At 31.5% G+C, this 14206-nt stretch overlaps 1 protein-coding gene across 1 annotated transcript; it reads right to left on the bottom strand.

The window, feature by feature from the left end:
• Positions 1 to 614: 614 nt before the first annotated feature.
• Positions 615 to 13654, bottom strand: LOC129225839 (GTP-binding protein 8-like). The gene is made up of 5 exons (XM_054860362.1): positions 13560 to 13654; positions 10535 to 10665; positions 8402 to 8501; positions 868 to 989; positions 615 to 758 (listed from the first exon to the last, which is right to left on the bottom strand). The coding sequence occupies exons 2-5, from the start codon at positions 10606 to 10608 to the stop codon at positions 677 to 679; spliced, it is 378 nt and encodes a 125-aa protein (XP_054716337.1). The 5' UTR covers positions 10609 to 10665; positions 13560 to 13654; the 3' UTR covers positions 615 to 676.
• Positions 13655 to 14206: the final 552 nt, after the last annotated feature.

The raw sequence follows: 14206 nt of genomic DNA, 5'->3' as shown, positions 1-14206 counted from the left end.
GATGTTAATAATAAATGTAACAGCAGTATTTAAGAACTTTAATAATTTTTTTAAAAAAATTAAAAAGTAAAAGAATACAGATATACACTGAAAAAATATTTGAAAAGTAAATGAACTGGGGAGGAAGAGAGAGAGACATGAGTATCTTGGTCTTTGGCAGTGATGTTCGCATCAATTTTTCTGAAGGTTTGCTCCCAGTAATCCACTATGCACAATATGTGTATGTGATCATATACATAACATATCTAAAAATGTTTGATATATGGCGTTTTTGGAGTATACCCTATGGGAACACCCCTGATTCCCATACCCTTTTGCCTTTTTCACGTGCTATAAGAGATATATGTGCCTCACAGAAATGAATTAAAATCATTTATATGTAGAGTGGTGATTTCAAAACATTTTTCAATGTTACGAACTTCAACTTAACAAGTGACTTGATATGAGAAAAACAATTACACTATACAAAAAAAATCAAATAGTATAGCCCTCATTTTATAAATATAAGATTTTATAATAAATAAATAAGATTAAGCAATTATGAGTTTTTTTTTTTAACAATACAAAAACACACTATTTTCAGAAATAAATCTTTTTAGTTACATTTTCAGAAACAAAAAACAACACACAAAATTATCAGAAAGAGCAAATAATATGAATTATATATTTATCTTTATTACTGTTCTTCTATATTCAGATTTCCACTTATGTGCGCAATAAAAGCCATAAAATATTGCAGTCCTTCTTTTGTATGTGAACTAAAAAAGAAAATTCAAAGAATTTTGAAAGTACATCAATATTTCATACACTAGTGTATGTCATCTTTGCTTTTGTACGCTAAGAGAATAAAAAAAAAGAACCACATACCTTAGCATAAATGCCTGTGGAAAGCAACAAAGTGATGAAATTTTAGCTTGTACACTTTGAAGATGCAAAAGATTTCTTAAACGTTTGCTGTTCGTAGCTTTATCAATTTTGGTCATAACCAACTAAATACAAGAAGAAAATATTTAAAAAAAAAGGATTAATAAATAAAGACTTGCTTTTGTTTCTGACAAGTTGAAGTTTTAACCAGGGCTGTGGAGTCAGAGTCAAAGAGTCTGACTGATTTTGGGGCAAAGGAGTCGTTGGAAAACATAGACTCCGACCTTCTTTTTTTCTCTAATTTCCACTGACTGTTCTTACATTTAAAAAAAAGGACTACAAATTGGTTCCATCTATACTAATATTATAAAGAGAGAGGGCGAATATTTGTGTGTTTATGTGTTCGAGGTAATCTCCAGAACCACAGCACCTACTTGAAAAATTCCTTCACTATATGAAAGGTGCTTTCTTACTGAGTAATGTAGGCTATAATTCGAAAAAAAAACGATAAATAGTTCTTTTTTTTATTCCAATTTAAGCCGAAATTTCACGTAAATTGCCTATTATTGGCTATTAAAGGGGTGAAAAATTACTTGCACATATTAATATTATGTATCATTGAAAAGGGTAGAATTTTCTGTGTTCTGAACAATTTGTTTCAATGCTCTAACTTAATTACGGTGGGAGTAATTTATGTTTTTAGCTCGAACTTTTTTAGGATTAGCTGAAATTTCGGCACTACTTTCTTCATTAAATCTATGAATAAAAAGTGAAGGAATTGTCCCACAGTTTTCTTTTTGACACCATTGGGAAAAGCGACATTTTTCACTCCAGATCCCTCTCGACCTATGGTCGAAAAAATTAGCTTCTATCTTCAAAGGAAAAAAGTTACAAGCGTTTTTAAATCAATTTCGAAATATGTCATTTTGATTCAGGTTGTCAACCATTTTATTTTCGCGTTTTCATGGTTATGCTTTTTGAATCCATTGTTTATTTCCTTATTTTGCATTTAATTTCTCAAACTTATTTTATTTCATGTTTCCACGGTTACGCTTTTAAAATTCATCTTTTGCACTTGAATTTCTTAAAAGTATTTTAATATCTGTCGTCATTGTTTGGAAGGGTAATTTTGCATGGTGTTTTTTTTTTTCTTTTATTTTAGTCTGATTGTTGAATATATGTCACTTGACACACTTTTTATTCTTAAGATAGACCGGGCAAAGCCGGGCAACGCAACGCAGCTCTTAATATATAAAGATTTGAAAGTGTTGGCCTTTTAAAGGTAGACCAACAGATGTGGAATGGTAAGTTCGGGAGAAATGAAGCAATGGAAACTGAATTTCAATTTAAATAACATTTTATTCAAAAACATGTGTAAAATGTAAATAGGCAAAAACAATCGCATTTATAAAAAGTAAATCCCCTATTAACAATTCAAATATAATAATACCCCCCCAACAAACAAATATCACAGAGAAAAATCACAAGATTCAATTACTTAAAAAATTATCAACAGTTCTAAAACGTTCCTAATATTTTTTAACATTTACCCTACGCCATTCCACATCCGTTGGTCTACCTTTAAAAGGCCAACAGAAAGCTACTGTTAATGTGATTTTATACCTTTTTGTTTGTTTGGCGAAACATTTATTATTGACAAAGAAAAAACATCCGCTTCACTTACAGCTGTCCTTGGTAGCTGTCCAGAAAAACTATTTTAAATAATCATACCACTGGGAGTCCATACTTTAAACTTTGCACACAAAACAACGAAGGCAACATCCATCTGTCGGATGTTAAGACGAGTTAAAAACGTCCACTCGTGGACAGGAGACCAAAATCCATGGTCAATCAAACCTAGGCACACCCCTGCCACAGAAACAGCAGCACAGGAAATTATTTGCCCAGCTTCAAGCAAAACAGGAACCTTCCACTAGCAGAGGCTACCTCACCATATAGTGGATTCAATCCAGTCCGACCGGCTCCGTAATCGAGTATATGCCAGACGAACCTTCCGGCCCTGTTAGGCCTAATACTTAAAAAACATCAACTCTTCAAATTTATATTCCTTAAAAAAACTCCTTCGTTACTTGTAGGGCACTGTTTTAGAACATCCTGCTCTGTTAGCAGGCTATTGAATCTTGTTACAACATTTCTGAAAACCTCCACGTCCTCTGCGTGGATAAATCAATCTTATTGAGCGCACATGATCAAATCAAAACACACCGTCTGCAGAACGGAAGCAAATCATAAGAGATCGATTGACTGATTGACTTTCTATTTAAACCTTCTCTGTTACCCCGACGCAATGACGTGACGTCATCAAAATTTACATCTGTTGCATCTTAAAGCAACTCACAGTTAATCCTTTAACTGTTGCTATTTCTTAAATTTGCATTCTTGACTGCTACTAGCAGAAAGATCCTCAACTCTTGAGGCCTGACGTCACGTCCGCCGATGGGCGAAACACGCGATTGACATGTTGGGTGTTTAGTCACTTGGGGGTTTCATACATACGCCCGCCGGATAAATTACGTCTTTTAAAACCGGGAATCTATTTTTCAGACTAGTTTGAATTTACTGGTGAGTTTTAAACAATTAAAATACATATTATCTTTTTACGAAATTGCTCCAAGAACATAATAAAATGTAGGCTTATGCCAACAAGTTCCCCCTCTTGGAGACAATTCGTAAAAGCATACTTAAAAACAATTCAAACTATTTATATAAACACATTTGAAAAATTTTATGAAAACATTGAACGAGTTTCTACATTTTTAAAATACATGTCTTCACACATGGGGTTCACAGAACACACATTCTAAAAATTTTACTTTTATATTTTTACAAACAGAGGCCGGTTAAAATACCAATCCGATTACCCTCTCAATTTCATTTCAGTATTCCCATCTTAGATTTTCGTGAAAACCAGATAACATTTTATACTATCAGAAACCCTTTTTAGTTTCAAACATTGTTCGTTTATGTTTTCAAGAAACACTTCTAGTTTCCAACCTTTAAATTTTTTCAAAAACAAACTCTTTTAGTTTTGCATTTCTCTAACATTAGAATTTTCAAAAACATAGTTTCCAAATTTAAACTTTCAGAAATAATTTTAATTTCTCTTATTTTCATTTTACTGGTTTCCAAAACAATTTTAGTTTACACATGAAACACAGTTTCAAAATTTTCATACTTTGAATTTTATTTATAATTCTTAAATTTAGAGAAATTTTATTTTTTTTTCACATTTACAGGAACAGTTTCAGTTCCTCTTCATTAATTAGATTTCTGAAACAACACAGTTTCAATTTTAGGAAGACCTAATATTGCAAGACAGCCCAAAATCTTAAAATTCTTATACAAAGGCTTCCTGCCAGGAAATAATTCCAAAGTCATTCCCCCCGTCTCCAAAACATTCTCCCCTGGGAGCTTTTCATGTTTTGAGAAACAATTTCTTATATTTACGGCCAAAAATAGCTAAAACTAATATGCTATTATAATACATGGCACAAATCTAATTAATTTAAAAATTCTTATACACATTTTTACTGCCGAAAAATAGCGAAAAATTATATGCTATTTAAAAATACGGCATAAACTTCAAATTTCTAATACAAATGTTTTATGACCGGGAAAAATAGCTAAAACTCTTATATGCTGATAAAATCCACGGCCCCTCATCCAATTGATTTAATTCTTATACTTATAGTACCAGCCGAAACAATAGCAGAACCTTATATGCTATTAAAACACACGGCAAAGCATCAATTCGAAAAAATTCTTATATTGTTTTTAAAATTCATGAAACACAATTTTTTTCAACTTTTCATGATTTAGGGTTCTGAAACAATTTAAGTCTCACACAGAAACAAATCCAAATCCGGACCCTTAGAAACACATAGTTTCAAATTAAAGTTTCCCTAACTTATACTTTTGGAAACACTATAATTCTTGATTTAGAGTATAGAAACAAATTTTAATTTCAATTCATTAATTAGATTTTATTTTCCAGAAACATCTTTTAGTTTCTAATAGGAAGACGTCAAGGGCAAAATAGCCAAACCTTTTATATTCATTGACAAACAGGCTTCATGCCAAACATTCTATTTATTTCTACGTCTTCCACCTGCCTTAAAAACATTTCCCCCTCATGGGAGCATTTCTTGTTTGGAGACACTTATTTTATTTTCACATTGCCGAAAAAATAGCCCAATAATATGCTATTAAAAATCACTCGGCCAAAATCTAATTAATTAAAATTCTAAATTACTAAAAGAGATTTTCATACAATTATTTAAAATTCCCATTAATCGGGCGGCGAATCAATTCATATTCAAGAAAACACTTGATTTTTACTTAAATGCAGCTACCTTGGTCAAAAACATTTGGGGGATCAATTTGTTTTAAATTTACTCCAAGTCTCATACTAGGAACCACAAATTTAATGGTAACAATTTAAACTTCCATTAAAAGCAATTAAATTTCAATTGACCAAGTAGCATAATTTTCCTATTCTTAAAAATTTTGCACAATTTCATTTTTAAAACTTCATCAAATCTCCCAAACAGACCAAACCACGCTCTGCTACCACTTGTTGGACTTTTAAAGGTAGACCAACGGATGTGGAATGGCAAGTTCGGGAGAAATGAAGCAATGGAAACTGAATTTCAATTTAAATAACATTTTATTCAAAAACATGTGTAAAATATAAATAGGCAAAAACAATCGCATTTATAAAAAGTAAATCCCCTATTAACAATTCAAATATAATAATACCCCCCAACAAACAAATATCACAGAGAAAAATCACAAGATTCAATTACTTAAAAAATTATCAACAGTTCTAAAACGTTCCTAATATTTTTAAACATTTACCCTACGCCATTCCACATCCGTTGGTCTACCTTTAAAAGGCCAACAGAAAGCTACTGTTAATGTGATTTTATACCTTTTTGTTTGTTTGGCGAAACATTTATTATTGACAAAGAAAAAACATCCGCTTCACTTGCAAAAGGGCTGGGTTCCGGTAGCATGGTCGCTTAGCGCATTAGGCGCTGAGCAGTTTAGTCTAGGATTATTGTTTTAAGGCAACCGTTAATGTAATTCAGAGTTTTGGCGATTTGTTTTGAAAGAAAAGAAACTTGATTTGTTTTAATCCGAGTGAAATGTACGACATTTTCTTTTTTTTTCTGACAACAATTTTTGAATGTTCCACGGGATGTTTTTTTTTCGTTAGACCGATGGATTATGATAGCGTGGTTGCTGGGCAAGTTTTGCAATAAACAATAGAGTTGCGGAATTATTTTACATATGAAAGATATTATTTGATGTTTTTTTTTTTTTATATTTGGCGAAATATTTTAAATTGCAGTAAAAACTGCTTCACTCGCTAAAAAGAGTTTTAAAGCAACTGTAAATCTAATTTAATGATTCGACAAAAAGTTTTAAATTCCAATGAAACTTAATTTTTTTTTGAAAAGATGTGTACGCATTTTATACGAAGAAAAATGATCATTTCACATTAGAGGGGAATGGGGCGTCAATTTTTTTTTTCAACGGACTTCCATTAAATTTTTAGCACAGGCATCGCTGTGCGGGTACTGCTAGTTTATGTATAAAGACCTACTAATAAGAAAATAACTGCATCTGGAAACTAGCTGGCTTCTTTACTTATCGAACTTTTACTTTCCTTAATAGCTACCTCCGCCAACCTGCTAGTTTGCTTGTTTTTATAATTTTCCTCAATTGTTAGAAACTATCAGCAAAAGTTTTGTTCCCTAATATTTTGCAAGTAGAAGCAGTTTTTGTATGGAAATTAATTACTTTCAAATAATAACAATAATATATTTTTTACTTTGATCTCAGTTATGAAATAGTAAAAGAAATGTATCCTTGGGGCAAGTTGGGGCCCGTAGCCTGACCGGAAACTTCTGAGAGGGCGGCAAATTAAATAAATTTTAGCGCAAAAGCGCTATTCCAAAAGGTCCAACATAACAAATGTTTTTTTCATTCTAAAGACTGTTCTATAAAATTGGTTCTCATTAAAACCTATGAAATAAAATCAGTATATGATTTCTTGATTACAAGCTCAATAGAAGTTAATCTTAAAATCTTTATATTAAGGTTAATTCTAAAGCAGCCAATAAATTTAAGTTCAAAATTGGGAAAAGAACTATAAGTATAATTTCTATTCGTACAAAGCTGTATGCCACCACATTTTGTGTAAAATTTACTCTAGACGCATATGTAACCACATCCTCTCCCAGGAACATAATGTCCTATTTTCATTGAAATTTTGTAGAAAAAATATAATTTAAGATTTGTTGGGGAAATATTTCAGAATTAACATATTTATATTTTTTATAAACTCTAAAATTAACTTGGGGTGTCATCCCCACCCCTTCCCCAGATGGGTGTCACCTGAGGGCTTTACAAGAAAGCTTCTGTATCTAAAAATAAAACTTTCAAAAATTGAATTCAAACGATTTGATCAGGATTAATTTGTTAAACATTAAAAGCAAAACAAATTAATCCATTTCATTAAAAAGGGGGGGGGGAATTTCATATTAAAAATCGCAACTATTGAAAAATTTGATTTCCGACGTTGTATGTTTCTTTGACTCGTAATACAACACTATGTGAAAATGTCATAAAAATAACTAATATTCCAATCAATTTAGGATTTTTCCTACCTTCCCATGCGGGGAAAAAAGTCAGACGTTTCAAAATCCAGAAGTCGGACTTGGTCGTTTTTCCTCCGACTCCGCAGCCCTGGTTTTAACATTCAAGAATTGCAGGCAGGCGATTTCTAAAAGTCATATGTTTTCTTATTTCAAAACTTATATATTTCTTGAGGCCCAAACTTTTCTTCAACCTCAAATAAGTATGAATAGTTCTGTTTGCAGTTTGTAAAGATATCTGAAGTAAACCCTAATCAAGTGTCCTGAATTCTTACAGGGTGTTTTTTTTTTTTTTTTACCATTCTTAAAATCAGATACATTGCTTATCTTTTAAATTTAACACTTTATTGTAGCAGAGATACTTTTCTTTGAAAAGCAATTTTGGAGATTTTTTACAACGTTTCACATTTCAACAAAGTGAATATTTTTTCTCAGGATATGTAATCACATACGCTTCCAACAGCATTTATAAATTGTTCATATGAACAATTAATATCCCACTCAGTCATCAAAATTTTGAACATATGGCACGTGTGGTGGGGTCGAAAACAAACCTCAACATTCATTCGGGGGTGAGCAAAATGGAAATTAAGGTCGATTTTTGAGTGAAAAATTTTTCACGAATACAATACTTCCTTTTTCGTAAAAGGAAGTAAAAAAGCCATTGTTATTTGCGTTTTACAGTGAAAATACATGTTCCTGACAGTTAATTAACTCATGGATAATCGGGAGTTTACTGTAAGAAACTTTTCCTTACTGAAGAAAAAGGCTTCAGGAGACAAACTAAAATGAAAAGAGGATGAAGAGGATAATAAAATTTAAAATAAATAATCTTCAGGATAATTTTTACTCACAGCATATGGAACTTTTAAGTTTTCAAGATTCTGCATAGCTTGTTGATCTGATTCTTGAAGCCCAACCTCACCATCAATAAGCAGAAACAATCTCAATAAACTACAAAAGTAAATTAAAAAATACATTCAATTTACAGTGACTACAATCAAGACTCATAACCAAGCTTTAATTATCACATGCAAAGGAACTAATGTGTGTGTGTATGCCTAGGGAAAATTAGGTTTTTCTTTGGTACTGACCAGTTCAACAAATACATAACAAGCTTTTTAGCCCTAACCATATTGTCATCTGAGAGCAACAGGTAAACATCTAAACCTAGAAACAACAGTACGATATCCTACTGAGGAGATGATATATAGATGCTCACTTTTCTTCACTTTTTTGCAAAAAATTAACAGCAGTAATACAAACTCAAAGTGAGCAAGACATGATTTCAAAAATCTTGGCTTTAAGTTTAGAAAGAAAATCAATGCAAAAAAAAGACCAAATATTACATTACAATAAAGAGTTATTTTCTAAAATTTACAAGGCAAAACATCCAGAAATTCAATATAGAAAGAAGACCAAACTTTAAGTAACTAACGGGTAATATTGAGATTTTTTTGAAGCTCGCTAATTTTTATTTTCATGTTGTAATATTGCTGTAAAATGACAACACTTTTTAAAATATTCCAAATAAAAAAAGATATTGTCACAGACATTTGTATGTATTTTTCTACATATTTCATAAATAAAACAGCATTGAAAGACAGCCATTGAATCACATGCATAAATTTTATATGAAAGAAAGGGGGTTTTAAGTACAAACAACTTGTTTTAAAAATTACTATTCACAAATAAATAAAATGTTGCTGTGTGCACGTAAATGGCAGTACTTGCAGAAATAAGTTTTCGAGATATTTGAAGAAATGTGTGGTGGATTCAATACTAAGAATAGGAAAATGTGAAAAACCAAATAAGAAAGCTTGTACACTAAAGATAACATACAGTAGATGACGAAAATACAAAAAAAATGACAAATTTGCAGTTACTGCCCTTCACCTGCATACAGCAGAATACAACTCAGAGCTTTGATCAACACTTCGGTGGAAAGTGCAATGTTGCTGCGACAAAGCAACTAGATGAAGAGATATTTTAAAATTCGGTTCAAATGTTGATATTGGCAATAAGCTGTAACAAAATAACTATGAATGCTTAGCTAATTCAGGTTGACAACACATTATTGATATTTTTTATCTGTAAAAATTTTTAAGTTAGTCATCTAATTTCAGGGGCCTAATTTGTTTTTTAATATAAAATTTATTTCAACACTGTCAATGTTCCGCCCCTCCCGCCTCCCAACGGCAAAGTATAAAACAGACCTTTTACAAATTGAACAAAGCTTTGTAATGAGTATGATGCCAAAAACCAATATCTCATCATTTGGTTTCCAGCATTCCTCAGAAGCTACTTGCAGGGTCGGGGACCTTCTAATGTTTGCCCTGTCCATTTCCGCATTCGGTTCACAAACTGAGCAATTTAGGCTGCTAAGAATTCTAGTATGACAGAAGGTGACTTGCCAAGCAATTGTGACCAATATTGAACCTAAAATAGGTCAATTCTTTATCAGAGGGGTTTGTCTGTTTTTTTTTTTTTTTTTTTTACAAGATATCCTTCCAGCTCAGGTTCCAGGCACATGTCATAAGCTCTTCTCACAAGGTTGGTTACTTTCAAAATTCTGAGAGTATCAAGTTTTATAAAATGATTGGTAAGCTTTGAATAAAATCTATATACCTTTCAAAACAAGTTTGTCTACCTTATTGTAATTCTGCCAAAGGTTGCAATATACTAAGATCCTATTATAAGACTATCCCAATAGTGCGGAAACAAACACATCTACTAATTAGTAGGAATGCTTGTTTTCCTTTTACAGATGTGTGTAAACCTCTAAATAAAGTAGCTCTAAAAACCTCTAAGCAAAGTCACATTGAAATGAATGAAAAACGCACATCAAATTTTTCTTTTTCCCCCACATTCAGATAGCATCGCTTTAAGTGCACATTAGTAAATTCCATGGCAAACACTGTCAGACTAGATGTTATAAGTTAAACCTTTAGTTTTAGAAACAAATCATTCTCATGGGTTTTACTTACTTTTTTCTTTTATATAAATATTCAGTTACTAATGACTCAAACCACTTTGGTTCATTATACCCATAGCCAGGCATGTCAACAAGACATAATTTAGTTCCAACTTGATAAAAATGAAAAGTTTTAGTGCAACCCTAAAGAACAAAAAAGGTTAAAATATCAATCTCTTTACAAAATAAATTGAAAATATTAATTTGTTTTTAAAATTCAAATTTAACAAAAAAAAGGTAACAGAACAGCATTTGACGTTTTAATGCCTATGTATTTTAAAAAATAGCATAGTAAAAATCTGGTTAATTCAATTTAAGTTTCAAAATAAAATTCTGCATGAAGGTGAAACTTTATATAATTCAAGTCATCAATATATAATCAATAAATATAACATCATTTATATAATCAACAAATTCATTGTTTGATCTTTTAAAAGTTAAACATAGTGTGAAAAAAGTAACATTTTTTTTATCCTAAAGTATAACAATGAAATAGCCAATTTAATGAAGGCGTTTGAATTCAATTGCCACGTTTGTGGTAATCATTGGAATTTGTGGCAGCAAAACATTTTTGGCTCGGAATTCACCATTCAAAATGGTGGCTTCAATAACGTTTTTCATCATTTTTTAAGTGATGAACTGTGTGCCATTGCACAGCTATGGTAAGTTCAAATTTCGAGATAAAATACCCGGAGATCCAACCTATAGTTCCAGAAAGTGGCAGAACAAGCTTGATAAATTCAGTTAGTTCAAACACTCTGTTGCATAATTTACAGCTTCGTTAGCATCGCAAACTGTATCGATAGATTTCTATGGTACCAAGTCACCAGGCAATGACTGCTGTATCTTGAAGTTTAAATCTTCGAAGTCCACTTTTGCTCTTAAAATGATTCTTCTGCCAGCCACTCGTAATTTATGTATTGTGTGCGTACGTTGGGAAATATGCGGTCAATGAGAGCATTTTGAAAATCAACGATAGTGCAGAAATTAGTGGGCAATTTTATGCATCCAGTATTTTCATAGACAGCAACTTTTAGATCTTGTAGCGTTTGGACACACATATTTATTCTTAGCAGGACTTTTCCACGTTTTGATATAGTGGCAATGATTTCAAGCAAGGGTTGATGTGGGCAGGATACGTTGAACGTGGAATGAAGGGAAGTATTCGTCTGAAAACACCTGAAAGGAGTAAAAGAGTGCTGCTGAATAGCTTGGTGCTGTTTTTTATATAGTTCAGCATTCTTCAAGAGAATTTTTGTGCTATAGTGCATTCATGTCAGGTGAAAATTTTGCATTCTTTCAGTAGTGTTGTCATGGACGATTGTTTTTTTTTTTTGCACACTGCATCTGGTTTTGAATATTAAGTGCCATGAAAGCTGCTGTAATGCCAAAAAATGCTCGAGAATTACCAAAATGAGAAAAGATTTGCTTGTTCCACCTGGGGTACATTTAAAAAAATAAAAAGAAAAAATCCGCTTTGTCTCGCCAAAAATGCCAGGGGTTCAATTACAAAGTCTCAATCCAGTTTTTTTTTCTTTTTCTTATATTGACTTTTTTTTTTAACTTGGCATTCGCAAATTTTTACTCTCCCACCCACACTCTCCTATGTTTTAATCGTGGATTTCCCAAATATTGAAATTGAAAATCATTGTAAAAGCCTTGCTTAAATTAATAAAACATTTGTTTTGTTAACAGAGGATGGCAACAAATAAAAATTTCAAATCACTCAAAATTTTTATTGTTTTATCAAAGGTCATTGTGACACTTGGAAGCCAAACAAATTTCGGATTGGAACACCCTGACTACCTAGCAGTTTGAAATATATTTTACTACCTATTCTCATACCTACCGAAAATTTCATAAAAATCAGTAGAGCCGTTTGGGAGGAGTTAAAACACAAACAATGTTACATAAGATTTTTATATATTACATCATGACCCCACTTAATTCATACAGGCCGCGGCAATCGCTGGAATCCATGGCAACAAAGAGGGCGCTACATGGCACCCCTGTTTCCATTACTTTGCCATTGATTGGTGGATGCAGGGGTTGCCAGTAATGCCTCTTGTGGTCAAAATGGGCGACATCCAATCAAAAATATAAATAAACTTTGCAACATTGATTATGATTGGTGTATGCGTGAGCTGCATTGAAACGTTGACATTGATTGGTGGATGCATGAGCTGCATCAGTTTAACACAGAAAAGTCAAAAATTGTCAAAGCCCATAAGCATATTTAGTGGGGCCATGATAAGATTTAAAAAAATTTTGTTGCCATCTTCGGTTTGTCTACAAATGAAATGTTTGCAATTAATTTTAGCAAGGCTTTTGTAATGATTTTCAACAATAGTTTTTACAATGATTTTCAACAATAGTTTTTACAATGATTTTCAACAATGTTTCAACAATGGTTTTTACAATGATTTTCAAAAATGGTTCAACAATGGTTTTTACAATGATTTTCAACAATGGTTCCACAATGGTTTTTACGATGATTTTCAAAAAGAAATTCTGGATAGGGACACCTCGATTACCTAGCGATATATACTTTATACCCTATTCTCATACCTATCAAATACACATTAAAATTTCATAAAAATCGGTCGAACCGGAGGAGTTTAATAACTAACACCGTGACAGGAGATTTTTATATATTAGAATATAAATATAATATACATATGCTTAAATTTCAATTTTTCTATAATAAGTGATTAATTTAAATACTTGAAACATAATTCTATTTGAAATATATATCAGTTTTAAAATTGTTGCAAATATTTAATAATCTTTGCTTAAATTAGTTAATTTAAATGTAATTTGCACAATAGATTTCTTGTAATTCTATTGGACATTAATATACTAAAACAACTTATTCTTATGATTTATTATTGTCACTTTTTTTTCTGCATGCCTTCTTAAATTAAAAAGTAGTACAAATTCTACATTTGCATTAGAAGACAAAAAAAAAAAAAAAAAAGAAAAGAAAAGAAAAACAAAGATCTTATATTATATTTTATATTAAATGAATACTTTCTTACTGGTTTGCTTGAAACACGAACTTTTACAGTTGCTGCGGTTTTCAAAAGAGCTTTCAGTAAAGCAGATTTTCCAACATTACTTCTCCCCAGAAATGCAACCTGCAGATATAAGTGACATCAGAAATCAAGAAAGATAAAATATATAGCTCTTCACGGGGCCTTATTTTTAACAATGGAAACAAGGGAGCTTCTTAAATGAAAAAAAAAAAGTTGCACCAGCTTTTATACGCAGTGGCTCCCAAAAGTGTTAGTACACTTAGGATTTTCAATGAAATACGCCCCTATCCATTGGTTAAAATTAATATTTTGGAATAGGTACTTAAGTGCAAAATATATGATCTATTTTCAATAAAACTATATGAAAATTTTTAATAACCTGATAAAAATTTATTTTTAAGAAATCAATATTCAAAAAATGACAGAAACTTTATCCCACAAAAATCTTTGTACACTTTGAAAAAATATCTATATATTAGTAATTAATCTAACTTTTCACTAAGTTATTATTTAGGAGAATATCATGCAATGTCAACAATAGCTTTCAAATGTCTGGGAATAGATTTTATTGATTTTTCTTTGTGCAATTTCTGAGTAAGTGTTCAACCACACTTCGAGTCTAACTGTTTCTATTTCGCTTTTTGTTTCAA

The sequence above is a fragment of the Uloborus diversus genome, chromosome 1, assembly GCF_026930045.1.
Source record: "Uloborus diversus isolate 005 chromosome 1, Udiv.v.3.1, whole genome shotgun sequence".
Taxonomy (NCBI): domain Eukaryota; kingdom Metazoa; phylum Arthropoda; class Arachnida; order Araneae; family Uloboridae; genus Uloborus; species Uloborus diversus.
The sequence above is the reverse complement of the archived record's forward strand: the minus strand, read 5'-3'. Positions and strand labels throughout refer to the sequence as shown.

What these genes read in the sequence shown, in the direction of transcription:
- LOC129225839 (XM_054860362.1), bottom strand. Translation starts at nt 10,608, where the DNA reads ATGCCTGGCTATGGGTATAATGAACCAAAGTGGTTTGAGTCATTAGTA. An exon ending in TATTTATATAAAAGAAAAAA is followed by an intron (nt 8,502 to 10,534) that starts GTAAGTAAAACC and finishes TTACTTTTGTAG; the next exon opens with TTTATTGAGATTGTTTCTGC. An exon ending in CCACAGGCATTTATGCTAAG is followed by an intron (nt 759 to 867) that starts GTATGTGGTTCT and finishes TTTCTTTTTTAG; the next exon opens with TTCACATACAAAAGAAGGAC.